The sequence below is a fragment of the Psittacula echo genome (genome assembly GCF_963264785.1).
Source record: "Psittacula echo genome assembly, chromosome: Z".
NCBI lineage: Eukaryota > Metazoa > Chordata > Aves > Psittaciformes > Psittacidae > Psittacula > Psittacula echo.
The window spans coordinates 106487560-106512836 of NC_137742.1; the positions used below are offsets into that span (position 1 = coordinate 106487560).

General features: G+C 40.4%; 1 protein-coding gene across 3 annotated transcripts; it reads right to left on the bottom strand.

Annotated features, from left to right (window-relative positions):
- Positions 1–551: 551 nt before the first annotated feature.
- VPS35 (VPS35 retromer complex component) lies at positions 552–25277 on the bottom strand. 3 transcript variants are annotated; one of them, XM_080636639.1, is made up of 17 exons: positions 25218–25277; positions 18332–18430; positions 17858–17954; positions 16972–17095; positions 15300–15482; positions 13934–14147; positions 13089–13172; positions 12497–12606; positions 9397–9493; positions 9158–9306; positions 8437–8644; positions 7773–7928; positions 6124–6246; positions 4997–5176; positions 3557–3796; positions 2719–2862; positions 552–1464 (listed from the first exon to the last, which is right to left on the bottom strand). In XM_080636639.1, the coding sequence occupies exons 1-17, from the start codon at positions 25218–25220 to the stop codon at positions 1285–1287; spliced, it is 2391 nt and encodes a 796-aa protein (XP_080492765.1). In that variant the 5' UTR covers positions 25221–25277; the 3' UTR covers positions 552–1284. The 3 variants fall into 3 exon arrangements, with proteins under 3 accessions (XP_080492765.1, XP_080492766.1, XP_080492767.1); XM_080636640.1 differs by lacking the exons at positions 18332–18430; positions 25218–25277 and adding an exon at positions 18181–18321; XM_080636641.1 differs by lacking the exons at positions 16972–17095; positions 25218–25277 and having other exon boundaries at positions 17906–17954; positions 18332–18420.

The window sequence follows — 25277 nt, forward strand, 5'->3', positions numbered from 1 at the left end:
GCCTTTTTCATAAAACAGGTTACACTAAATTATTGGAGTATCATTCACTATCCAATCAAGCCAGCTCAATTTTCACAAGTGATCAACTTGAGAAACAAGGAAGTTCAATCAGTTAAACTTTAGAACACTACATTCAGTTAAGGTAAAACAAAATTTCAAAGCTTTCAGCAACTGGCATTAACTAACAGACCAGACCAGTTTTCACAGAAGTTGCCATTGGCAATTGTTCTACCACTCTTTCCTGTGGCTTTTCATGTAATTGCCACTCATTACTCTAGCACAGACCTAGAATCCAGTAGTTTTCTACCACTCTCAAGATATGTCATAAAAGCATTCTGAAATGTGAACACATCATCTCAGCATCAGTTGGAAAAATACTGTGTTTGAATGATAAACTTCCACATCAGAAACATAGCAGCTTCCCAGCTTGTCCAGGTTAACTATGCCTTGCTTTTTCTGTCCCTACAAAACAGAAGTTCTTTTGGTTTTATCAAAAGGTTCAACATTAACATTGGATTCAACAGTGGGCTCTGAAGAGACATGAAACAACATGCGTTAATAGCAACTTTATTGTTTCACTGGTGCAAAATCATGATACTGAATAAACTTGTGTAATGTGTTTCCCCTTAAATTTACAGTAATGAAGGTTATACATATCTATATAGATTGCAATTTCTCTATTTTTATACTATTTGGAACAAAGTTATCTTGATAAATATACCCTGTGCACAGTACTGGCCCTCACTGAATGTCACAGAGCCTTAATATGCAAAATATAACTTCTGGCTTTGAACATGGTGTTTTAAAATTCTCCAAACATGCATTAATATATTCTAGTTTTTAGGGAAAAATATTACACTTAGTCTTAACTTGCATTAAAAGAAAAGCACAAGCAGAATTTGACATACAATAATCCCAAAAATCTGATGCTCTGTGTAAGAATCAGACACAGTTTCAGATGACAGTCACTGCCAATTTAGAACTCTAGTGCTACAGAAGCAACAGTGAACAAACAGAAGAAAAATTAGAACCTGAAGAGCCTTACCATGTCACATGGATTTCAAAGAAAGTTTCAGCCATGCTAACTGACAAAACCTGCAGTTGCTAGTCCAACCTTTCAAATTGTAAAGAGTACGCCACGCAAGTGTTTGAAGTGCCAGACTGAACACATGAATGTTAACTTGACATTTCTGAAAGGCTCAACCTATGAATCTACCTTAAAAAGAAAAACAAATAAACCATATGGTATGTAAATGAAAAGAAGTAAGTACAGTGTGTATCCCCCTAAAGAACAAGACCTTCATAAATTGGCCCCTCAGATTCTGGTGATTCCCTCCTCAGACGCAAGTGCTCCAGTGTGTTGTGAAAGTGTTTGTTAATTTGTTCTGTTTCTTCGGTAGACTCAAGGTTTGGGAGATCTTCTCTTACCTTCTGTATCAGCTGATTCAAAACCTGAATTGTCACCTACAGGAGAACATAAACAGAAGCCATCAGCAAGACCCGCATAGAAGTGCATTGACATTGGCTGTAACAGACTTGTATCTAAACTGCCGGTATTTGGACAGTTCTTAGAAATATTGGCAAGGCTGTATGCAGACAAACTGTTGGAGACAGCCTTCTTTTGCTTCTCATAGGGCTACTCTGATTTCAGAGCTTTGTGGAAATTGCCCCATGCCAGCAAATGTAAAGAGTTTAATCAGTCATTAATCTGATAGATTTATGACTTTTACTACAGCATTTCTCTCCAGTTTATTCAACATAAATTGAAAAAGCTTTATATGAAAAAAGGATAATCAGACTGTTTGTGCGCTCTAATATAATGTTTCTTGTAGACGTCAGTCAGGATGGTAATACCAGATTTAAAGTAGTTCTTAGTGACTAAGTCACTGCCTAGGAAAGCACATTTGCCTAGTGAGTCCTGCAATACACAGACCACCACTGAATTCAAAGACTGTTTTTACATCTGCCAAGTGTTTTGAAATTCAAGATTTTATTTTCATGTCCATCAGATACTGCATCTCCTATACTAGAACACTACAGCAGGAGGCAGTTCAGTTGTTGTGAAGTCAGCAAATCCCAAAATCTCTTTAGACATTCTTTCAGAAGTACAGGGTATTCATCAACATCTGCTCTTGACCAAAAAATGACACTGGAAGGGGTGCTGATCTCTACTTGACCAAACAGCTTTTTCAAAAAGTTTATTAGTTATCTGCTAACAGCAAGTATATGCAACAACTGTCCCATATTGGAGATGCAGAATTTAAACTGGTAGATGAGATGTCATTATCTGTTTCTCAAAACTAAAGCTTACATCAACCATCTGATGCACTCAGCAGTGACCTTGAATCACTACTTGAAAGTAACGACTTTCTTTCCCTTATGTACATATTATGTACCTGTAAAGTTAGATGAGCAAGTAGTAAGATTTCAAGTCCTAGTAAGTTTTGATCTAATAAATATTTCTGGTATCTAAGTCCCACAATATTTAAATTCATAACTAAATGGAAAACGTTTGGTGTTTCCACCCATGTAAGAATGAAGCTTTATCCCAGATTTTACTACCATATCCAGAATTGGCTACTTTTACTGCCAGAACTTATGCCTCTTATAACTACAGAGCAAGTTGAAGACATATGATTTGGGGTATAAGCATGAATGAAGATCTTAAAGAAATCCTCTTTTAAAAAGATGCAATAGAGAGAGTGCATTTCCACTCACTGCCTCATTTTCCTTTTCATAAAAGTAGATGTATCTGTTCAGAATTTCTATGAAAAGCTGGACTTGCAGAGAGGGGTCCATGCACTGATTCGCTATCTTTAGAGCCTTCTTTAGGCATTCCATCACTCTTTTTCCTCCATGAAGCTAGAAGGAAAAAAAACAAAGATTAGAAGAAATAACAACCTTAGGGAGCTCCAGCATCTCTTCCCTTGGCACATTTCCTGGTGCTCCACTACAAACACAAAACTACGCAAACTCTGCAAACAAGCTGTCATTGAAAGCTTGCCTTGACAGTTTAAGTCTTGTTAAATCAGGCAAAACCATGAACAGTTGTTGACAGCCCTCGATAATGAGATGAATGAACTCAATCTTGTAATACATATACTAATGCATACTTTGAGAGACAGATTTCAAGTACTGCTCTTCGTAATTACAACAGTTTATGTCACCAGCCCTGAAGAATACACAATTATTTTTTTTACATTTAATTTCAAGAATGCGTATCTTTAATTTGGAAGTTTAGTAGTTCACATGTAACACATCTACAATAACAGACACATGCAAAATGCAGACTCTACTTTGACAGCCAGTCTCCAACTCCTCTCCAAAGTTTAAATGGTACTTCCACCCTTAAAATTGAATTGTCTCCATTTTGGTACGTATGCAGCTTACACTGCAGTGAGATTTAGAAACTTTATACATTAGAACACATTTCAACAAAGTCTACATCACTAAGTGATGTATCTACTTCAGAAGCAAGTGCCTTCAGAAGAAAGGCAGAGGAAAGAGAAGGAAGGCAGAGGTAGGATGTGTTACACTGCTGTCCCTTTATTCTTACCTCCTCTCCATTCTTGTCAGTATTTCGGCCAGACCAAAACAGATGGGCACAAGTGCTCACAGCCCGGCACTGGTCTGGCTTCTTAAGGAGCTTAGAGGCCGCCAATGCACACTGAGTCCTCAAAGGCTCATGGTTCTCCTCACTGAAGCACTTCATCCTCTCAAATGTCCCAATTATCAAGGTGATTGCAGCCAGCTGCGCTTTTGAATCACTAATTTCATCTTCATACAGAGAGAAGGCCTAGTCAAAGGAGAAAGCAAGACTCTTAATCACTGCTTTAGAACACATCAGCAAAAAAACCCAAATCACACGTGCCAGTGACAAGACAGTAAAGTGTCCAGTTTTACATTAGTTAAAAGCTTCAGGCAGGAAAACAGATCTTTCATTGAGAGTGTCAAAATTACGTTAAGTACACAGACTGGAAATAAATCTTCCATGAAATACTTCTTAAGTGGTCATAGTAAATGAACGCAATCCTACATATAACCTGAAGATTGAGTTTTTCCTCATTTCAAGCATCTGTTTGAATATGGAACCTCTGTAGCACTAGTAGTCCCTGGAGAGCATTTGGTTCTTTGAAACACACAGAACAGTAAAGCAGAAGTTGAGGGGTAGGTCAGTAACCAGAGTGGGTAAAAATCATTGGCACTGCTGCTACATGGATGAAGAGCCTTGAGAGAAAATATGAGACTAAAAGTCTTATGAATCTATGAACCATCTTGAATAGAAGGCACGTAACTGTCATGCTGCTCTCATCTTCAGAATTGTGCTATAAAAGCAACTGATAGAAGACAGTGAGGAAAGGCGGAGGTTATCAGCTACTTGGTTTAAGAATAAGCATTAGTAGCAGTATCAGAGGAAACATTAGGACAAATCTTGCAATGTGGATAACATTAAATACATTGGTTCTTTATCTGATGGGAAGGATGGCAATGTTTTTGCAACAAGTAAGGCTTAAGATCAAGAAACAGGCTGAAGTGGGTTTTCACACTCATAATCGGTTTCAATACAAGGATTTTAATTAGCAAAGCCCAGCATGACAGGTGTGAACAGTGCAAATTTTAGAGAACTTTCAAAGAGGGCTTGTGGTCAGGACAACACCTGCTTGACAGCAGGAGCTGTGACAGGCATGGAAGCAGTGAAGGAGCATTTTTATGTTGAGAAAGCTGCACTCCTCCAGTGAGCCAACTATGCGAGTAGGAGGCAGTGTTGCAACATACCACATGTTGTCAAACTGAGTATTCAAATCAGTAGCAACGGAGCTTAATTCCACAGCAGCCTGGGAAGCAAGAATTAAGATGAGGAGTTTCTACTTAGTAGCATTAGCTGTCAATCATTTCAAGATGTTTTAATTACACTGAATGGTTTAGTGTTCAGGAAACCTACCCAAGCCAACTTTAAGGTAGCACAGAACAATGAGTGTTATAGTTGGACACTCACCTGGGACATGAATTCATAGGCCACAGTTTCATGATTCTCAAAGCCAATCTCTCCTGCAGCCAGTGCTCCTTGTAGGAAGAGACGGAGAGGCAGCTCTGCCAGTTCTGCTTTGATGAGAGCACTGATGGTCTGATGAGCAAACGAGAAGATCTTCTGGCATTTCTTTTCCCATTTGTCATCCTAGAGAAGAGGAACAAGCCAAAGCTTGAACAAGACTATTTCTACAAAGAGAATCTAAATTGTAACAAGATCTGTCAAATGCTCATCTGTTTTCTGTTGCTAGGGCACTTACTGAAGCAGTATTGAGTGCCCTAGCAGTACTGTGTTGACCTCAGTGGGTGTTTACAAAAGTATTTCTTCCATTTACAAAAAGTTCATACCCATTTTTCCTACAAGCTCATAGAAACCTTCCTCACAAGTAATTGCAGTTACCACAGCCACGCTTAGAACATAGCTAATGAGGCTTTTGCTCAGTTAAACGGAGAAAAATTCTATTCAGTCTGGAGCATCAATCAGGAAGGCAAGAGAATTTTAAAACATTCATTTTGAGGAGTGTTTTAACAAACAGCATTTTAACTTATTTCCCCACAATATATCCTCCGAATAAGGGAAAGTAATATTTTAGCTAACTATTTCAATCAGAAAGTATTAAAGGGCCAAGATGGACCAGTGACTGTTTGAGTGTGCACTTTTGCAACTACTGTGTGAGCTAACTACAAAGAAACACTTGCTTTTAGAAACATTAAAATAGCATAGCTACAGAATTAGAAGTTGATGAATTTCAATATCTGGATTTAAACTGGTTTCATGCTGGCACTTCCAGTGTCCCAGCTCTCTGGTCTCCCCAGATAAAAACACATCAGTCACCTTCATGAATAAACACCTAGCCAATTTCTGCTTCACCATTCCTCAAGTGCTGAGGTAATTTAGTATGAATTGATAAAAATCCTCCATTAAGTTAGAAAGCTCTTTACTTTTACTTTAGTAAAAACCTGCCTCAAGAAAAAGCAAACAAAAAACTTAGCATTCTACCTTAAGTTTTAGCATACAGACATAGCCAGACAAAATGCATTTTTAAGAAAGCCCAAATGATGCAAGTACACAAGAGTACCTAGAGGTCAGCTTACCACTTTGGAGTTCTCTTTGTAGCGAAAAGCAAGCTGGTATGCAGCAAAAACCAATGGTGGCAGTGTAAAACGAATACGTTGGTTCCCACCTGCACCAAAGTGCTTTCGGGCAGTGTTGAGGATCTAGAATAGAAGCACTGTAAGCTTACAGCATTCTTGAAAATGTGTGTTATTCGTATCTGTAACTTAGTCTGCACTCTATAGTATCAGAACAACATAGTGGCAGCATCAGGCAGACTGCAGTATTTTGGGAGGACTACATACAAGTTGCTTTACTTGAATTAAATGTGTGCAGTTTGTATCATCTCCACAAACTTCTTGTTGGGCTATATTCATTCCAGATACATTTCAGACTGTGTAGGAAGATGGAAGTTGCCTGAGCTTCCATTTAATAATCAGATACATTCTGTCCTCAATGCAATGGAAGCTACAAAAGGACTATTTTTCCCTACAGTAGCCTGTAAGAACATAAAAGTAAGAAGCCAAGTTTCATGAAACTGAACACACAAGTCCGTAAAGCATCTCATACTCTGAGAGAGACTATAGCACTACATTCTGATAGCCACACCTGCAACTGTTGCCATTTCCCCCTGCTTTTAGGTTTTCATTATGCTCATTAATGCTTCTTTTATTGCATTTCTCAGTTTTAAGCACAAGCCACACATACAACATGAACATGATACTTCGCCTTTTGCCCTTGTTCTCAATGAGCAGAGAGAGACTAATGAGCTGTTTTACTCCTGGCTTCTCCCCTTCCCCTTATTTTGGGATTATTTCTATCCATTGATACAATTAGTCATGTATTCTCACAACCAGAATTCTTGGTAATAGCAAAAATCTCAGATATTGGAAATCATTCAATCCATTCAAGGCAAGCTAGACATTAGAATAACCTGACTTCCTTTCAAAGGGGATAACTCAGATGTACCATATTTCACACTAAAACTTCAGAAATCAAATTTCTGAGTTTAGATTAGAGTTAAAAGGTGAGATTTTTTATTTAAAGTGTCAGAACAATGATGACTAGGTTACTACAGCCAGGTATTATTACCTTGCTGTCTAGTCACAGCAGTCCATTACCACTTTGAAACAAGCACTAGAAGTGAAGCTCAGTGTCCAACCCTACATACATTTCTAGATTACCTGAATTGTAGTTACTAGAATTCATGTAAACAACATGAGTAAATAGAAATCTGTCATCACCTATTACTTGCTTTATTAGACACTTTGGCTTGTAATGCACTAAGGTGAATGAATTTGCATTTCAGACCTCTTCCATACTTTAAAATGAAATACTGTGAAAGAATTATGAAAATCCCATAGTCCTGGATTTTTCCTACTGTTCCTCTAATGCAGGAAAATCTGATACAAGCATTTGTAATGCTTATCAAAAAGTACAAACTAATACCGTTGCATCAAAACTGCCACCTTAAAGTCCTTATACTAGCATTAAACGTGTCACACAATGTTCTCTACCAAATATGTAGCGCCAGAGCAGTGATGCCCCAGCACACTGTGATGTCCCAGCTACACACTGACGTCCCAGACACTACAGTGATGTCCCAGCTACACTGAAGTCTTGTACAGTAAATAAAGGAAGAACTGACAATTCAGGGAACACGAGCATTTAGAAGCACTGATGGCCATACCAAGTATTGTTGGTCGGGGTCATCTGAATGCAAGAGATGAATAAATCTCCCCACAAGACTCTGCTCATCAGCAAAGTCCTCAGGGTCAGGATCTTCAGCAGGCTGATCCGGTTGATCCTGGATCAGTGTGGATACCAAATTCATGATAGCATCAACCTGTTAAAGGCAACAATAGCTCTGTTTAAACCAAAGCAGCCTATAAGCATAAGTTGAACTGAACTGGGAGCATCTTTACAGCCATTCACAGAGCTGATGAAGCATGAGCAAAGTCTGAGTTGGTGATGCTTTAGAAGGTATTAGCCTTACTCCCTGAAGTACCGTCCCTCCTAGCACAAGTGGGACAGCATGGCAGTACAGAGGAAATTCAGATTCCAAAACTACTATCCAGTCTTCTTCAGGTAATTTTAAGGGGGTTCAGGGTCTTTGTTCAAATTTAACAGAAACAGTGTCTAGGATGAGGTTAGGTAAGATGTGCAAAGACAAGATATTTAAGAACATGGGTGGACGAATTATCATGTGGGATAAAGCTCTGCTACTAAGATGGGAAGACAGAAGTACGCAGGCTAGGAAACAAAGCATGCCTTGCATGAAGTCTATGATTCTAAGTCACTCAGTATTTGTTTTCAAATCTTCAAACAGCAGTTCAAATTAACTTATGTCATACCTGTTCTTGGGATACAATTTCTGTGTTATAATCCAATACATTGCTAAGCACGTAACAACTCATGCTCTTCCTGGACTCATAATCAAAGTATTCAAAGAGTGGGTGAAAATGTTTTAGCTTCAGAACTGTAAGGATGTTGTTGTACGTATCAACAGGGATTTTCAAAAGTCTAGTCAGCTCCTTTGAAACAGCACTGCTTGTTGCAATACTAAAAAAAAACCATGCAAAACACAAAATTAATTAATAGTTCACACATGCAGACAGATTTAAAGTCTGTCTCAACACCAATTCTGATGTATAGCACAACATCTAAGCAACTTGCTGATAAGGAGAAAGAAAAAGGTATCAAACCAACTTTTATCTTGCTCTTTAGGACGTACAGTGGAAAATGCACACTTTAAGTTGCTGATGGCAGAAGCAGAGATTGTGGCTGCAAATTCAGCAAGGGAAGAACTCAGCTGCTGTAAAGGATGAACAGATAATGACTACACACTGCTTGGCATACACATCGTGTACTGTAGAGTGGGGCAGTAGTATTTATACATAGGTGAGCAAGTCCTGGTTAGTCAGTAGTGTATCATGATCCTCTATAGCTTGGACCAAAGGCACTAATTTTACACATCAGAGCATGTTTGCTATTTTGCTAAATATGAAACGTAGAAATCAAGATTTTGAAGTATTAATCACCACACCAAAGAGAATACAGGAGATATTTACTTACTGTTCTAGATTAAGTTTATTGAATATTTCCACAGTTGTCTCCAACACCTTATCAACATAGTCAACACGGTCTGGGTAGCATTTCATAGCCAAGTTAATGAGAGAAACTTGCAAAGACACCACATCCTCCGAGGGCATGTCCTGACGAGACTGAAATTTAAGACAGCACCGAGTGGATTGAAAAAAAGCACATAACTTGCAAAACCATCCCAAAACTGCATGCAAGAATACCCAGCATACCTGTATAACAGTAGCCACCTGCTGTGAAAATATGTCAAACAGTTTGATATCTGCTGGGATACCAGGTCCATCTTCGCGATGTGCAAATAAAGCTAACCTGGTAACACATAAAGGAAAGCAGCTTGGTCAGCAAAGTCTTTCAACTTCTCAGATGCAGGCGAGAAAGAGATACTGACAGGCAAAGCAAGTCCTTTGGTATATTTGCAAGCTCTATTACAAGCAAAAAGAAAATTAATGGAAGTCAGAAATCTCAAGAGCAACTGAGCTTGTTAAATATCAGTCCTGGAAAAGAGTGTTGACAGAGATGGCAAGCTAAAGAAAGAGCAAGAAGGATGTTTCATAATCCCATGTTTTTCAGCTAGGAGGAAATATTCTGTTCTAGTAGAGAAAGAAATATTCTACTCAGCTGATGGAAGAGCAAATATCCTGCATCTATTCAGTGATATTACTGAAGTCAGATATCCAGTAGCATTCTCTGCAAAACAGTCTCTACAGAAAAAACAGGAGAAATATGCTGACTTAACTATGCTTTGTCTCCAAAGACAGACCAACATGTTTGGTACTTCCAATGTTTGCAAAGAGCAAACTACAATGCAAATTTGAAGTGGAGAAGAATACTTTTTTTTTTTTTTTGGGGGGGGGGTACGACCAAAGCAAGATATCACTATCCAGCACGCATCCAAAGGATGCTGTAGACCTGTCTCTATCTGTAATAAGAGAAAGTCACTCCAACCACCATTTCTGCAAAAATCAGACACAACATAAGAAACACTACAGGAAGGCAAGCAACTTACCAGGGCTAGAGCATAAAAAAAGCTCAGCATTGCTGTCTTTGCTTTCTAATTGCTATGGAATTATTCTATACTGAATTACAGAAAGACCTACATACTAAATACAAAAGTATTTAGGAAAAAGCACCTGATTAAAATTTTTAAGTTACTAAACTTTAATTTTGAATGAACTTTGAGTCTGAAACAAAAAGGCAGGTAAGAAAAGGCTGAGGTGCCAGTTAGAAACAGACATTGAACTACTATTGTATTTCATTAGGGTGGTAACAAGAAGACTTTCTAAAGCCAGGAACAATCACTGCTTTTTCTCAAAGGGACAAGGCAGCTTTTCTCGGCAACAGCTCAGAAGGTAAGGCCAGCATGCTACAAAGTATGATAAATTGCAGGCAGACGGCAGCATAATTAAAAGCTGTGAATGGCTGAGTAAGGCAAGAAAGACCCCAAAGCAGCAAGGCTATTTGCAGAAAGACTGCATAATGGGAAAGCCCCATGGGAATAGGGACTACAGCTTCACAAGCTTCCTCAGCAGTCACAGATGTTCAATTATCCTATACCAGCTGAAATAAAGATGAGAAATGCCAAAAGGCACTACCCCTATGGGCAGATTCGCACCTGAACTACACAATACTGAAACACACAACAATTGCTCCTAACAACGCCAATCTAAACACAAGAACATCTTCCCTACATACACAGGACAGATCCATCCTCCAATATTTGCAGTAACACTACAGTCAAAAGCACAACTTGCCATAGTACAAAGATGATGAACATCACACCACCACATTTTTACCTTTGTCCTATAGCCAAATGAGAAAGCTCTGGAAGACACTATTAGCGGCCCAAAAAACACAGTAGTGGTAAGTCTAGGAGGACAGCAGGCTCAGTCTTAAGTCAGTTGCTTGCTGTTGTTTTAAACAGTGAAAACTTACTGTGGAGGTAATACCAAAGCTGTTTAAGTCCTCTAAGTAGACATGACTGCAAAAGCTACTTGAGGAAAACCTTGCAAGAATCACATTGCTAGGCACTAATGTAAGTAAGAAGCTAGAAAAAGGTTGTGACCTCTGTTGAAAGCAGTCACAAGACAGACAGTTTCAGAAATTAGACTGTTACAGGCAATGCCTTTGGGATTTGGAGGTTTTGTGGTTTGTTTGTTTTTTTTTCTTTTTAAAGCTAACTAAATTGTGAAAACCCTCACAAAACCACAACTGCAAAGTGCAGAAAAACAATGAATTCCTGTGAACATCTCTGGATGAAGGCAGAGCTGTTTCTCTGCCAAGTGCATAAATATTGAAAGTTACTCCAGTAAGACTGAAGTCCTTAACAAATAGATTTGATGTAACCTGAAGAAAACAAGCTACAGATTTGTTTTTACTGTAAGATCCTAAGTTATACCATTCATGCTTAGTATATACATGTTCCATCTCCAGACATTAGAGAAGACAAAGAAACAAAACCACAACAACTATACTCACTGTTGAATGTCAGTAGGATTCAATATCCCTATAGCAACTGAAGTCCATATATTGGTACATGGACCAAATACACAAAGGAACATACATTTGTGTGCAAATGCCTGGACAAAGCTTTTCTGAGGCTTCAAAAAGCCAGGAAAGTGCACTTCCTTTCCACACTACAAAAGTACAGGCATTCACTGATAATTTGCATTGCTTCCTTTCAGGATACAGATCAAAACTTCAGTTTGATCTTAAAGGTCTTTTCCAAACTAAACGATTCTATGGTTCCTCCCGCATATCTGAATTCAGTGCAAGCAGTCTTAAGCTGTATCTCCACAGGACAAACACTTCTGGGAGAACAGGCAGGAAGTTAGTGGTAAACTAAGAAATTAAGAAGGTAGTTTCATTTCCTACTAGCTCCTACTAGAGGTGTTATGTTATGCTCTTATCAAAATTGCAAGGTAAAGTATCCTTAATATGCGATTTAGCCATGAGGATTTTCAGGGTTTCAAGAGATACTTATGATTGATATGGCTGTCAAAGCAGAACACTGCTACCACTTTAGCTCAGAAACATGAAATTGGTCGATACTAAATGGGCTGTTTTCTGGCTTAATCTGTTTACAAGTTTTAATCAGTCCTTAAAGCAAGTTTCATTGGAAGCTGTAAAAGCAGAGTCCAGAGGGAAGAAGCTATGTTATTCACAGCCTTAATTACAGCTGATGGAAATACACAGAAACAGTGAAGTTACATGATATCAAAAATGGAAAATTTTCAAATGCTGGAAGAATTATCATCTCCTTGTGCACAACACAAACTTAATTTTGAGCCAATTTCCACCCCCATGGTCACTCACCTGTCAATTAAAGCAATAATTATGTTTTTCACATTCACATTTTGGTGCAGCTCAGCACAGGCTCTGAGAAATGGGTTCAGGGTTTGGAGATGAAATTCATCTGGAAAAACCTAAAGTTTTAGATCAATATAATAGTCATCATTAGTTACCAAAAAAATACATCAAATTGAATTTGCCAATTGTTACACAACAGTAAAATGCAAAAAAGTAATTCTAAAGCAGATAGCCACACAGTAAATATGGACTGGCCTACCAGTGCTTTAGAGCTCCCCAAGCTGACCATTACTGGGTAACTGCATGAAGCAAGAGGTGCAAGACAAACGGGTAACTTGGGGGACAAGCTGTCTATTATAATTCATACTGCAGGCACTGCAGCTCAGATGTTTACAAGCTTCTGCAGCAGAAGGAGCACAAAATCAATTCATTTCCACTTTGCTCATCTGTTAAAAAATATGGGATAAGGCACTAGGTAAGAGTAAGATTGATGAAGTTTTCCATTTCAGGAGGAAGAGATGAAAGCCTGAATCTGACTAAAAATAGAGGAATAAGTGTCCCTGTGTCCCATCACTGAAATTGAATTTAAGCAGCTCACCTGTATGATGCACTCCATGAGGTACTCCTGAGCTAAAGCATCTCTACAGTTTACAACTTGCTCCAATATTCCAGAAAGAACAATCTGGAATAGGAGAAAGAGTTTTGCAGTGATTTGACAATTACTTTCTAAGTTTATACTCAAAGTTGCACATTTAATCCAAGCAGACCTGTATTTCTAACATTTCTCAAACTTTCCTTACTTTTTCTGATAAAAAGTCCCAGTTTTCAGCAGTTCCATCCTTCAGAAGAAAAAAAAAAATCTCCTGGTCTCAGACATCTGTCCCTTTCACACATTGTACAATCTGCAAACTGATTTAGAACATCAGTGCTACTAGCTTTGCTGGCACATACTACTACTCGGTCTCAGCAGCACTGCTTAAAAATATTTTTCAGCAGCTATATGGTAGAACTTTCAAAGGACAAACTTCTAATTAATGTATTTGCTTGACTATCTTTTCATGCAGTAACAGTTCTCTTGAATGCTTTGGGAAGCATAGCTTCGTTTAAGTAGTAAAGTCTACCACAGAACTTCGTATGCGTACACATCCCTTCAAATCAACTCATTCTGTAAGTAAAATGGGAACCAAGAAGGAAAGTTTTAAAACTTCTTGTCAACATTACACACAAACTTAAAGGAAAAATGCGTGAGTCATCCTCAGCCTCACAACACGTTACACAGCTTTATTAGCCTTCCAACTTTTACTCAGGTGAAGAGTTTGAGAAGCACCAGGATTACTGAACTTTCCGCACAGCTGTAACACTTCAAGCTGCCTATCTGAAAGTCCAAACTGGTTTCATTTGAAAAAAGTAAAAGAAGTCAAAAAGCATGGACAGACATCCTACCTGCTTGTATCGTTCCACATTAACACCTTCCAATTGACTGAGGCGAACCAGGTTTGTTCCCACTAGGATCCTGAGTTCCTGCCTTTCTCGTTCCCTTTTCTCTCTGTCCCGACTATGGCCCTGGTGTTGCATTCGCACCCAAAGTTTGTTCATCTCAGCAAAGTTCAGCAGCACAAAATCCATTGAATCACTAATATCTCCAGTGGTTTCTTCACTGCAATTGAGGACAGGTTAGGAACAGGAAGTCTGTCAGAGGTATTCATCCCTCCTTCTGGTGAACATCCCATTTTAGGAAGGTAAGAGAGTATGGAAGAGTATAGTGGGCTCATAAGAAAGTTTCATACCCTCTCTTGTGAGAAACCTTAGTTCTGAAAGAGAATTCTGTTGTGTTTTAAGCCCAGGCAGTAACTCAGAACCATGCAGCCGCTTGCTCACTTCCCCTCTTCTTCCCTCCCCACCAGCTCCAAGAGGAATGAGGAGGAGAACTGACAGAATGTAAATCCCATGCGTTGAGATAAAAACAGTCCAGTAACTAAGGTATAACACAAAACCACTACTGCTACTGCAAATAATAATAACAATACGGGGAATAACAAGGGGAGAGAATACAAAACTAAAAGGGGAAAACAATAAGTGATGCACAATGCAATTGCTCACCACCTGCTAAACAATACCCAACCCAACCTGAGCAATGATCTGGGCCTCCTGGGTAGCTCCCCCCAGTTTCTATACTGGGCATGACGTACTGTGGTATGGAATACCCCTTTGGTTAGTTTGGGTCAGGTGTCCTATCTCTGCTTCCTCCCAGCTTCTCATGACCCTCCTCACTGGCAGAGCATAAGACTGAAAAGTCTTGATCAGAGTAAGCAACACTTAACAACAACTAAAAACATTGATGTGCTATCAGTATTGTTCTCAGACTAGAGCTGAAAACACAGCACTACACCAGCTACTAGGAAGAAGAAAAATAACTGCTACAGATAAACACAGGTTCATACCCTGCGTTGTGAGAAACCTTAGATCTGAAAGAGAATTCTTAATGGACAAAATACCCGTTAGAACTCTACAGACTTAACAGATCTGCTTATCACAAACCCAAAGAAAGTCATACAGAAAATTTAAATAGGTTATGTTTAAAACAATTTTTTAAAAATTCTTCCCTGTGAGGGTGCTGAGGCGCTGGCACAGGGTGCCCAGAGAAGCTGTGGCTGCCCCATCCCTGGCAGTGCTCAAGGCCAGGTTGGACACAGGGGCTTGGAGCAAACTGCTATAGTGGAAGGTGTCCCTGCTCATGGCAGGGGGTTGGAACTGGATGAACTTTAAGGTCCCTTCCCATCCAAACCAGTCTGGGATTCTATGATCTTACTCTGCTTGCTCGCCTTCGTCTGGTAAGATATTCCTGGTACACTGCAGGAGATAGTTCCTAAGAAACAGGCCTCTAAGAGGATGCTGTACTCCACGGCACATCTCCACCAGGTCTTTCAAAATATCTTTCCTGGACTGTGGAAATGACTTGACGTAGACAACACCCACTGTTATCAGGAGATATCTGCAAAAGGCACAGAATCAAACAATGAACTATAAATATCATACTTATAGGTAACAGTTCCTTTCTTCCATCCTGGCAGTATTACCAAAGCACAGAAAGCAACACAACATCATCTAGGTCCCATAATTCTGCATATTACATTAGCTTTCAACTCCTGTTTCCTTCTGCCAGAGAGCACAGAAAGTCTGAATAGCCACGTGGCCTCATCACAACACTTTGTGCATTGAATTTTTAAATGCTTAGCATACATCAAGTTCTGAATGCTCTCAGATTAGCTTGTCTGTACTTCCAGCACCCCACTAAATTGGAAAACATCTCCAATACATATAGATAAGTAATCTGTTATGGTGAAGCAATTAAGCCTCTTTCACACTTTAGTCTAGCAGGAGAGGTGTTATGCTCTTCAGAAATCCCCAGGCCTGTACTCATTCTTTCAGCATCTCTGTATTAAGTGAAACGTAGAAGGGACATGTAAGACACAAAGGACTGATGCTCCAGTGTACTGGAGTCCCCTTCAGCTTAAGAGAAAAAACTCACAACACTCAGGACTTTCACATATTCTGTTTAGAGGCCTCAAGCATCTGACACCTCTGTCTCCTGCATGGATGTGCACAGAACCTTCGTGAAAGCACCAGAAATGTTCATGAGGGATAGTAAGAGTCAACATCAAGCAGGCAAGAAGACAACTCAAATGATTATGCAGAAGGGTAAAGACATTGTCGTAGTCATTAGCCAAACTCCAGAAACTCCATGAGGACGCAGCCTTGTGTCTCCAAAGCCTCTTCCTGGCATGAACATAACGTCAGGAGTTAATAACTGCATTACCGAACAAAATCCGAGTCCTAAGTCTGACTGTCTAGATCTACTCCAGCCCAATGGTAATATATTTAAAGATAAGCCTTCCAATATCATCTGTAACATGCTAACACCAAAAGCACACACTTAGAACCACAAAGCTTTTTAAAATTAAGTCACAGAAATTTTCAGCTTCCTTCTCACATTTCTTACCCTCCAAGAGACAAACAGTTATGAAGCATCTGCTCTGTGTGAGAATCTAAGACTTGGATCCTCAGGTACAAGTTCATTAACAGATAATTGAAAATGTTAATAAATGTGTAATCAATCTTAGTGATCAGAAAGTGGTACTTTTGTGGTACTAATCTTCCATTAGTACTGTGGTACTCATCTTCCACTGACCAGCTCTTTACTCAAAAGCTAACTTTTTTCCAGTATCAATGTGCTTCCATCTTGGTCATGTGCAAAACAACACAATGGCAGGAAGAACTGACCTTCTAAAGCTGCACTCTTGGCCTATATCTCAGAAGTCTCACAGCAATCCTCTCCTAAGATATGCAGAAATACTGCTCACCATTGCAAACTACATTCTTTCTGTGAATTCACAGCAAGAATGCAGAGTCAATCATTATCTGCACCCAGAGTCCAACCACTATTAACTACTTTTAACACACGGTAACATACACACACTTACAGTCTTGGAATAATATTTCCAGCATACTGTACTAGCTCATAAAGGTCTGCCACTTTCCTTCCTTTGGCAAATTCATCTGTCAGGTAGACTTCCAAGTAGTGCAGCTCATCAGAAATTGCCATGTCTTTCTCATAGTTAAGGATTTTAATTTAAAGTATCTACAACAGATTTACATACTAATTTGCTCATTCACACCAAAAAGGAAAGATGCTGTACCAAATACAATCATGCCCAAGTAGGCAGTACTTCTGAAACAATAATCACTATTGGGATAAACATGCACAACTAACCCGAAGCCTTCAATTGTCAGTTTTAGCATATTAGAAAAGGGAAAAAACCCGTAAGTCAAAAGAGCAAGCAAATGAATGTGATTGAACAGCATATTTAAAGTAACTGCATACTATGTCTTTAGAAGAACATCATCCACATCTGGATAAAGCAGGATTTGAATATATTCACATTCTGTTCCTAAGTCACATAAACTTCTTCAGATACCACAGTATGCACAAGTAAACACACTGAGGAACTACATGTGATTAGAAGCTAATAAAATAATGAAGGGCAAAAAATAAGTTGGTTTTACAGATGTTGGGGCTAGCATAGTGCAAGCAGAGTTGTTTTACACAGCTGATATTTTTTATGAAACTAGACTACTGAAAGCTCCCAAAAGAAGACAGAAAATATATGGAAGACTTGCTTTATACCAAAGGGGAAAGACAAATTTACACAGTGAGCAAATATGTGTATCTTCTCCTACAATATATTCAGGTAACTAAATACTGAGGAAAAAAATGGTAGTAAACATGAGATAGAGGAGGTGCCATTGCACCAAAAAAGCAGACGAACATTTCACTCAGCACTTCAACTATTTGTTTTCAAAGGATACAGAGCTCATAATAGCTCTTTGGAGATAACATAGAAGTCCGCAGCTCACCAAGCATGTTGGAAGCATGTTTCAGAGCATCCATGAGCTTGTTTTTGTCCTATAGAAGAAGAGAGAATATTCTGTAAGAAATACCAGGCAACCACAGTATTTTAGAAAGCTACGCTTTTAGCCTTTTAAAAAGGCAGATGGAGAATACACGCTGCCAGCAGACCACTGTTGAATTGAATTCTTCTTTTCCTACTTCTTTCCCAACACCACCACCCTACTGAAAGCCACAGTTTATTAAGCTTCATATAACTTAGACTTATGATGCATATAATCACCTGGCAGCACAGGATACAAGGCAAACTTCTTAATCTACCACCTATATATACTTGGGTTACTTCTCTTCACAGTACTGGAAATTAGTATTGATTTATTGGTTTACTCCTAGCAGACAAGAAGCTTCATTGCATTTTAAAGTCACATTCTTACTAAGCATCTCTTCATCTGGAAAGACTGCACCTTCACAGCCTGTATGGCTTCATCCAGGAGTTTTTCCTGTTCATCCTGAGGAGACTGCTGTGTTATTGGCTGGAAGGAAAAAAAAACAACAACAACAACAACAAACAAACAAACAAAACCAAACAGAACTCAGTAATTTTTATGAAGCTGTTTATGACTTGATTCAAACCGGATTCCTGCAGCTTAGAATACAGTGCAAGCGACGCTGCAGTGTAATCACTCAAGAGTTATCAAACAGCTGTGTGATATGCAAGTGAGAGAGCTCCCAGGACTTCACAAAAACCTCAGGTCAGGGGTGAGATTGGTTAAGAGTAGCCTGTGAACACCACTGCTTCTTGGAGTGCACAGCCAAGGGGACAGAACAGTGTCAACTTGTCCCTTCTAACATTTAGAGGTCAAGAATCCAGCGCAAGATCTGACAAGAAAAATCTTCAAGAGAATGCAAAGACATCCCTATGCTGAGAGGAAGCACTGTTACTTTACAGAGAGCTTTGAAGCAAAGCCCAGATTGCACACACTGCAAGTGCACAGATGCTTTCCCATACTCACAATTCTCAATTACCTGCTGTCTGAGCCACAGGACTCTATTAAGGGCAAGCTTCAGATAAGCAAAGGATAAAGTACAGCCAGTGCTTTCTGGAAGGTAGAAGTGACTTACAAAAGGCAATAGAAAACTGAAAAGAAGCAACAACTCTTCATGTCCACTACTAATCCCAGTGACCTCCTCCTCTTACCTCTCCTCAAAGGCCTTCAACATCTTTTGCCTTTCCAAGGATTATATTGCATTTCCTTATGATTCAGAAAGTATCCTCTTTTTCACTATATCTCAGTAACAAGCTAGTAGGCTATGAGCTACATCATCCTAACATTCTTAAAACTAGCATTCTCAGTACCAACTCCTCCCACACAGCCCACGAGTGCAGTCCCCATAAATGTCTTCTGAGCACTGAGGTTAAAACTGAGGTCTTCATTAAAATAGAGAGGTTTAACTTATCAGAACTTCCAGGTTATAGAGCACTGCAGTCTCGGTACACCCCTGTTTTCTCCCATACTTAATTATATTCTTGTTCTGCAATTGGAATCTCCCTAAAGAGACACAGACAGTATTTCCCCCTTCTCCCCTGTACCCTTTTCCACATATAGATTGCCTCCATCACACCCAAATAGGAAGTGAAATTGCCCCTGAAGGTTTTCTATCACCCAGCTGGACAAAACCAAGGTTGATTCAACATTCGTGATAATCCTCCTTCAAGGAGGAAGTTACAGGAGATAAAGGTTCCTTCCAATGAACACTTCCGTGACTCAATGTGCCTCAGTAATATCCAAACCATGCACAATAACTAATTAATAAGTCTATTTAGTCAACAGAAAAAGCCACTTATGCTAATAAGAGTGACTGCACGTCTTACAAAGCTCTCTATAATTAATAACAAAGTGCAGCTCTTTCAAGAAAGAATTTAAGCATAAGGCAACAGTAGCATCCATGGCTAGATGACCCTACTCCCCAGGCCATCCAGCAGGTACAAACTCTTAGAAAACCTCCATCTGTGAAGCAAGAATGTTCTGTCAGCAAACTTCGCTGCAATTCCTAAGCTTTATTTATTCCACAACAGATCGGAATTTCAAAGAACAGAAGATGACAGTGCTGGGATTGGTGTGCAACAATATCAAAACATCTTGTAACAGACTTGCTGAATTATGCCTATGACAGAACATTTGTCACACTCTACCATACCCTGAACCGAACACTAGTGTTTTAGAGAAGATACATCACTACTAAGCTGAGTATCATATGCTGTAATCACATCAGATATCTCTACGTTAAAGCACAGCCAGAAACAGCACAGTAACATTGACACTAACCATGACTTCCCATGTCCCCTTTTTCTAATGGGCACTAAGCTTACACAGTCACCAGTCCTGCTCTGCCATCCCTGGTTGTCCACAGGGCTGAGTAGTGCTACGAAAGCTGTTTAGGCTGTAAAGCATCAAATAAGCCAGAAGACTAGTCCAGCTGATCCACACTTTACCATTCATGCTACAACCACATAAAACATTGCAAGCAGGACTGTGAGAAGGCAGCCTTTTGAGAGCAACACCAAGTTAAAGCATTTATTGAAACACCTATTTGCTACAGCCCCAAGAAGTAGTTGGCAGAGTACACGTGCATCGCTTTCCTTACTTTTGGTGTGAAAAACACTGGTTAAAGCATAATGGCTACTATGAGTTTGAGACTATGCTTTACATAATACCAATAATATTCTCATCAGAAATATCTAATTGAAGGTATACACTTTCTTATGCAACTTTAACCACTGCCTTTTACCAACAGCTAGGGAACTAACGGAGTTTCAGAGTCTTGCTTTCAGACCTAGCTTTCACATTTATACTGAACCAGTCAGCTTTGTATCAAATTCTGCCTGCATCAACAGAAGACATTGACAGTATTTCCATTTCTGCTCTATATTTGAGCAGCAAGGTCCCACACTGCATTCAACACTGGGACTGTACAAAGTACATTACTGAATTAATTGACAAGCATTTCCACAATACCACAAGCAATCAATTTTTTTCTTCTGTATCTCTTCAAGATTAAGACTAAAATCATACTTGTATCTGTTCCAGTGTAATGACTGAGAAGGTGACTGGTCTAAACAAAGATGTCTGTACTACAAAGGTACTGTACTTCACGTCTAAAGAAGATGGCACTGGCATTGTACAGCCACACAGGTAGTGAGATAACCTACCACTGCCACCAGCATATAAAAGAAGCAGTCAAAAGCGGTGTTTGTTAACAGCTTCACTTCCATATGAAGAGAAAACATCTTAAGAGCAGCAACACCGAACAAGTTCCAACTCTTTCTTACTTTTCAAAGTTTGAGTATTTATCAGCTTACCCTTTTCCTTCTACTTCAGAAAGCAAGCTACTTTCAGATTCAGAATGACAGAGGTTTCCACGCACGGTTATTATCAACTGACACACAAGATCACATCGAGATACACATACCCTGATAACACGCACCTGAAGTTTGAGGGAGTTATGGCAAAAAACAGCTGAAGGAAAGAGAACGCACATTAAAAGCCTACCAACCACAGTTGGCAGGACACACACCAAACTGGAAACTAGATCTTCTGTCAGGTACAATGCTGAATAAAGCTGGTTACATTCTCTATCTTCCACTTTAAATTAGGAACCTTATAACAAAACATGGCATTTTCAAGCGATATTTTATCAAAAAAATGCAACTGTGCTGTGGAGTCCAATGTCAACCTACAAACGAGAATCTGGAACATAAGCTTTCGAAGCAGATTTTGACACTGGAGAAAAGCAGCAGTACTCCACAATCACAGCACAATGTTCTGGCTTGTCAACGACATACTCAAGAAGGCATAAACTCCTGCATGAACACAAGATAAGCAATTTACAGGCTTTTCAAAATGCCTGAGCCTTACCCCTATTAGATATACTGCAAATGTTGAAGAACAAAGGAGAGTTGATGTGAACACAATTTTCTGCTTTACTTGGTCCCTAACCTTTTTTCCTCTGAGAAAAGGTTTACACCATGATAAGGAGAACTGCCTCATTAGCTGCACTATCAGCAGCTGTTGAGAGGAGCTGTTTTTTGGTGTGCGCTGTGTGGGGTTTTTTGTTCCTTTCAGGTTTGTTTCTTTGTTGTTTGGGTTTGTGGTTTGTTTTGGTTTCATTTTATTTTGGGGTGTTTTTTTTTGTTTGTTTGCTTGCTTGTTTGGTTGGGTTTGGTTTTGTTTCGTTTTTTTAAATGAAGGCTAGTGATCTACAAGTTGCCTTGGACTAGGAAAACAAGATTTATTTTTTTTTAACCTCAAACTAGCCTGGGAGAAGTCTACTGCATGGCTGATCAGAGTGGACAATACAAGCTATTTTGCAGATAACAATTAGAAAAGTGTATTACCACAGTAGCAAACATAATTCTGGACCATGCCTTTCTTCATAATAGCTTTAACATACATAATATTCTTCAACACAAAAAGTAAATATTACACCTATTGTGTAGAATTTTCTTATATACTAATAGCTCCTTGGGAAGACTTCATAAGCTCCATACTAAGTTTCACACTTAATTTAGCTGCACTCTGTAGATGGTTATTATTTGAGTCAATGTGTGACTAGTTACAATGCTCATTTCACTTACAATCTGGTAACTTTCAGTACTCAGAATTACATAGTATTGAAATACAGCAGAATTCGTAGCAAGCTTACGGAGCCTATCAAACAGCCTGAATTCTGGCTATACTGGTACGTTAAGTTGGATGCAGAGTATCAATAAAACAAGTGGAAGGTTTTACTTCTGTTCCATTCTAAAGCACATTTTCATCTAATCTCCAAATGATTAAATACTTTTCTTTAGATAACTCATGTGCTCACATCCTGTTCCACACATGACTTTTCCTTCTGTTTACTCACATGCTTTTGCTTAGTACCTGCAAGGTCCTACACCTGGATCGGAGCAATCCCAGGCACAGCTACAGGTTGGGCAGAGAAGAGATTCAGAGCAGCCCTCCAGAGAAGGACTTGGGGGTGGTGGCTGATGAGAAAATGAACATGAGCCGGCTTCAGTGTGCTCACAGCCTAGAAACCAACTGTGTGCTGCGCTGCATCAAAAGCAGCATGACCAGCTGGGCGGAGGAGGTGATCCTGCCCCTCTACTGTGCTCTCGTGACACCTCACTTGAGTATTGTGTGCAGTTCTGGTGTCCTCATCATAAAAAAGACATAGCACTGTTGGAACAAGTCCGGAGGAGGGCCACGAGGATGATCAGGGGCTGGAGCACCTCCCGTATGAAGACAGGCTGAGAAAGTTGGGGCTGTTCAGCCTGGAGAAGAGAAGGCTGTGTGGAGACCTCAGCGTAGCAGAGGATGCTGGGGATGGACTCTTCATCAGGGACTGTAGTGACAGGACAAGGGGTAATGGGTTCAAACTTAAACAGGGGAAGTTCAGGTTAGATATAAGGAAGAAGTTCTTTACTGAGAGGGTGGTGAGGCACTGGAATTGGCTGCCCAAGGAAGTTGTGAACACTCCATCCCTGGCAGTGTTCAAGGCCAGGTTAGACAGAGTCTTGGGTGACATGGTTTAGTGTGAGGTGTCCCTGCCCATGGCAGGGGGGTTGGAACTAGATGATCTTAAGGTCCTTTCCAACCCTAACTTTTTTATGATTCTATGATTCTACAATGAATGAGATTTATCCAAGGTTTTTCTGCCTCCTCCTAGCTGGCTATATTAGGGCTACTACCAACCAGTCACCCTTGAGATATTTAAAATTAACACCACCCAAGACAGAAGATGGGTTAGCTACAGAAGCAGATCAGGACAGCTGCCAGCCTACAGATGAAACCTCACTGCACACAAGCAATTCTGTAAAAATCACTGACCTACCTGGAAGGCACCAAAAATGCATAAGCATTTTATATCCCATAGGAAGTATTACTCTGCACTACTGAAGGCAACTCCAGAACTTTACATATAGGAGCTCGAAGATGAACCAGAGACAAGAAAATATTTTTCACGTATTTGAACTGCTACTTACTGCTGCAGGAAGCCATGAGACAGTAACAAGAATTAAGGGGCTGGACTTTGTCTTCAGGGGATGGTCAAGAAGAGCCAGCACCCTCTTAAAATCAGTCTTGTGAAAGGTACTTAAGCATCTACGTAGATTTGGCATTTCACATTACCTAATTTTTTTTTTTTCATTCATCTCTCAAGTAACATTCAGGTTTTGCCCCCTTCACCTCTAAAGGATGTAGTATTAAACTGATAACATACACATAATTTGAAAAAGAAAGTTTGTTCCAAAAGCCTAAGAACTGTGCAATTCCTGCTTTATAAAGCTTGCACTTAGTTTCTTCCCCACTGTCTACATACTATTGCTACTGTTTAAACTCCACACTTAGGTCAAATAATATGCTGCGACGGTTACAGCAAGTGCTGCTTAAAGTTTGATTGATTATTAAATGCTGCAGAAGACATACTAAACAGGCAGACTTTCAGTTTTACCAGGAAACTTGGTTGTCCCCTTATTTTTACTGGGAACCGAAAAGCATTTCTCAATAAAAGCTATTTCCATGCTGAAACTTCAGGTTTGCCTCTCTAATAAACACCATCATGTGCTCCAGAAAAAAAAATCATGTGCTCCAGAAGCTCTATGGAGATGGGCTCAGCAACGCAAAGCATCTTCTCTGCAGGAAAAGAAAGGATGTTCGCTAGGACAGTCTGAAACAGCAGCCCTGGAAGGTCGGGAGACGAACTGCCCCGGGGGGAGGCTGCGATGCGGACAAGGGGAACAAGTCTGCCAGCGCTGAAGAGGACACAGCCTGTGGCCGGCAGGAGCAGCATGCTACACCACACAACTCGGGCCACAGGTGCAGCAGCGGTTCCCCAGCCAATACACCGACCTCCCCTGCGGCCCCACAAGCAAACTCGGTGCAGCCCAGCACGGCAGTGACTGCTCTGACCCGGGCAGCGGCGGGCCACGGGCAGCCGTCACCACGGCGCGAATCGCTACCGCGGGCATCGCAGGCCCAGCCCTCACCTCAGCCTTTCCCGTGCCGGCCGGCGGCCTCCGGGCCCAACTCTGGCGCCCGTACAGGGCCAGGAGCGCCCTCACGGCCACCGAGCGCGGCCGCTGACGGCGCTCCCTAGCAGGAGCCCCCGGGGCCAGCCCGGCCCCGGGCGGACGGGCCTGCCCCTCGGCCACCGGCTGGCGAGGACCGGACCCCTCCCATTCGTGCACACGGCAGCGGCCGGGCCGCACCCAGTAGCCCCACCAACCCCGCCACCGCCTGCCGAGACCCGACCCGACCCGGCCCCGCCGCTCCTCACCATGGTCGTCCGCTGCCACAAACCACCCCCGCCAGCAGCACCCTGCAGAGCCCCGCACCG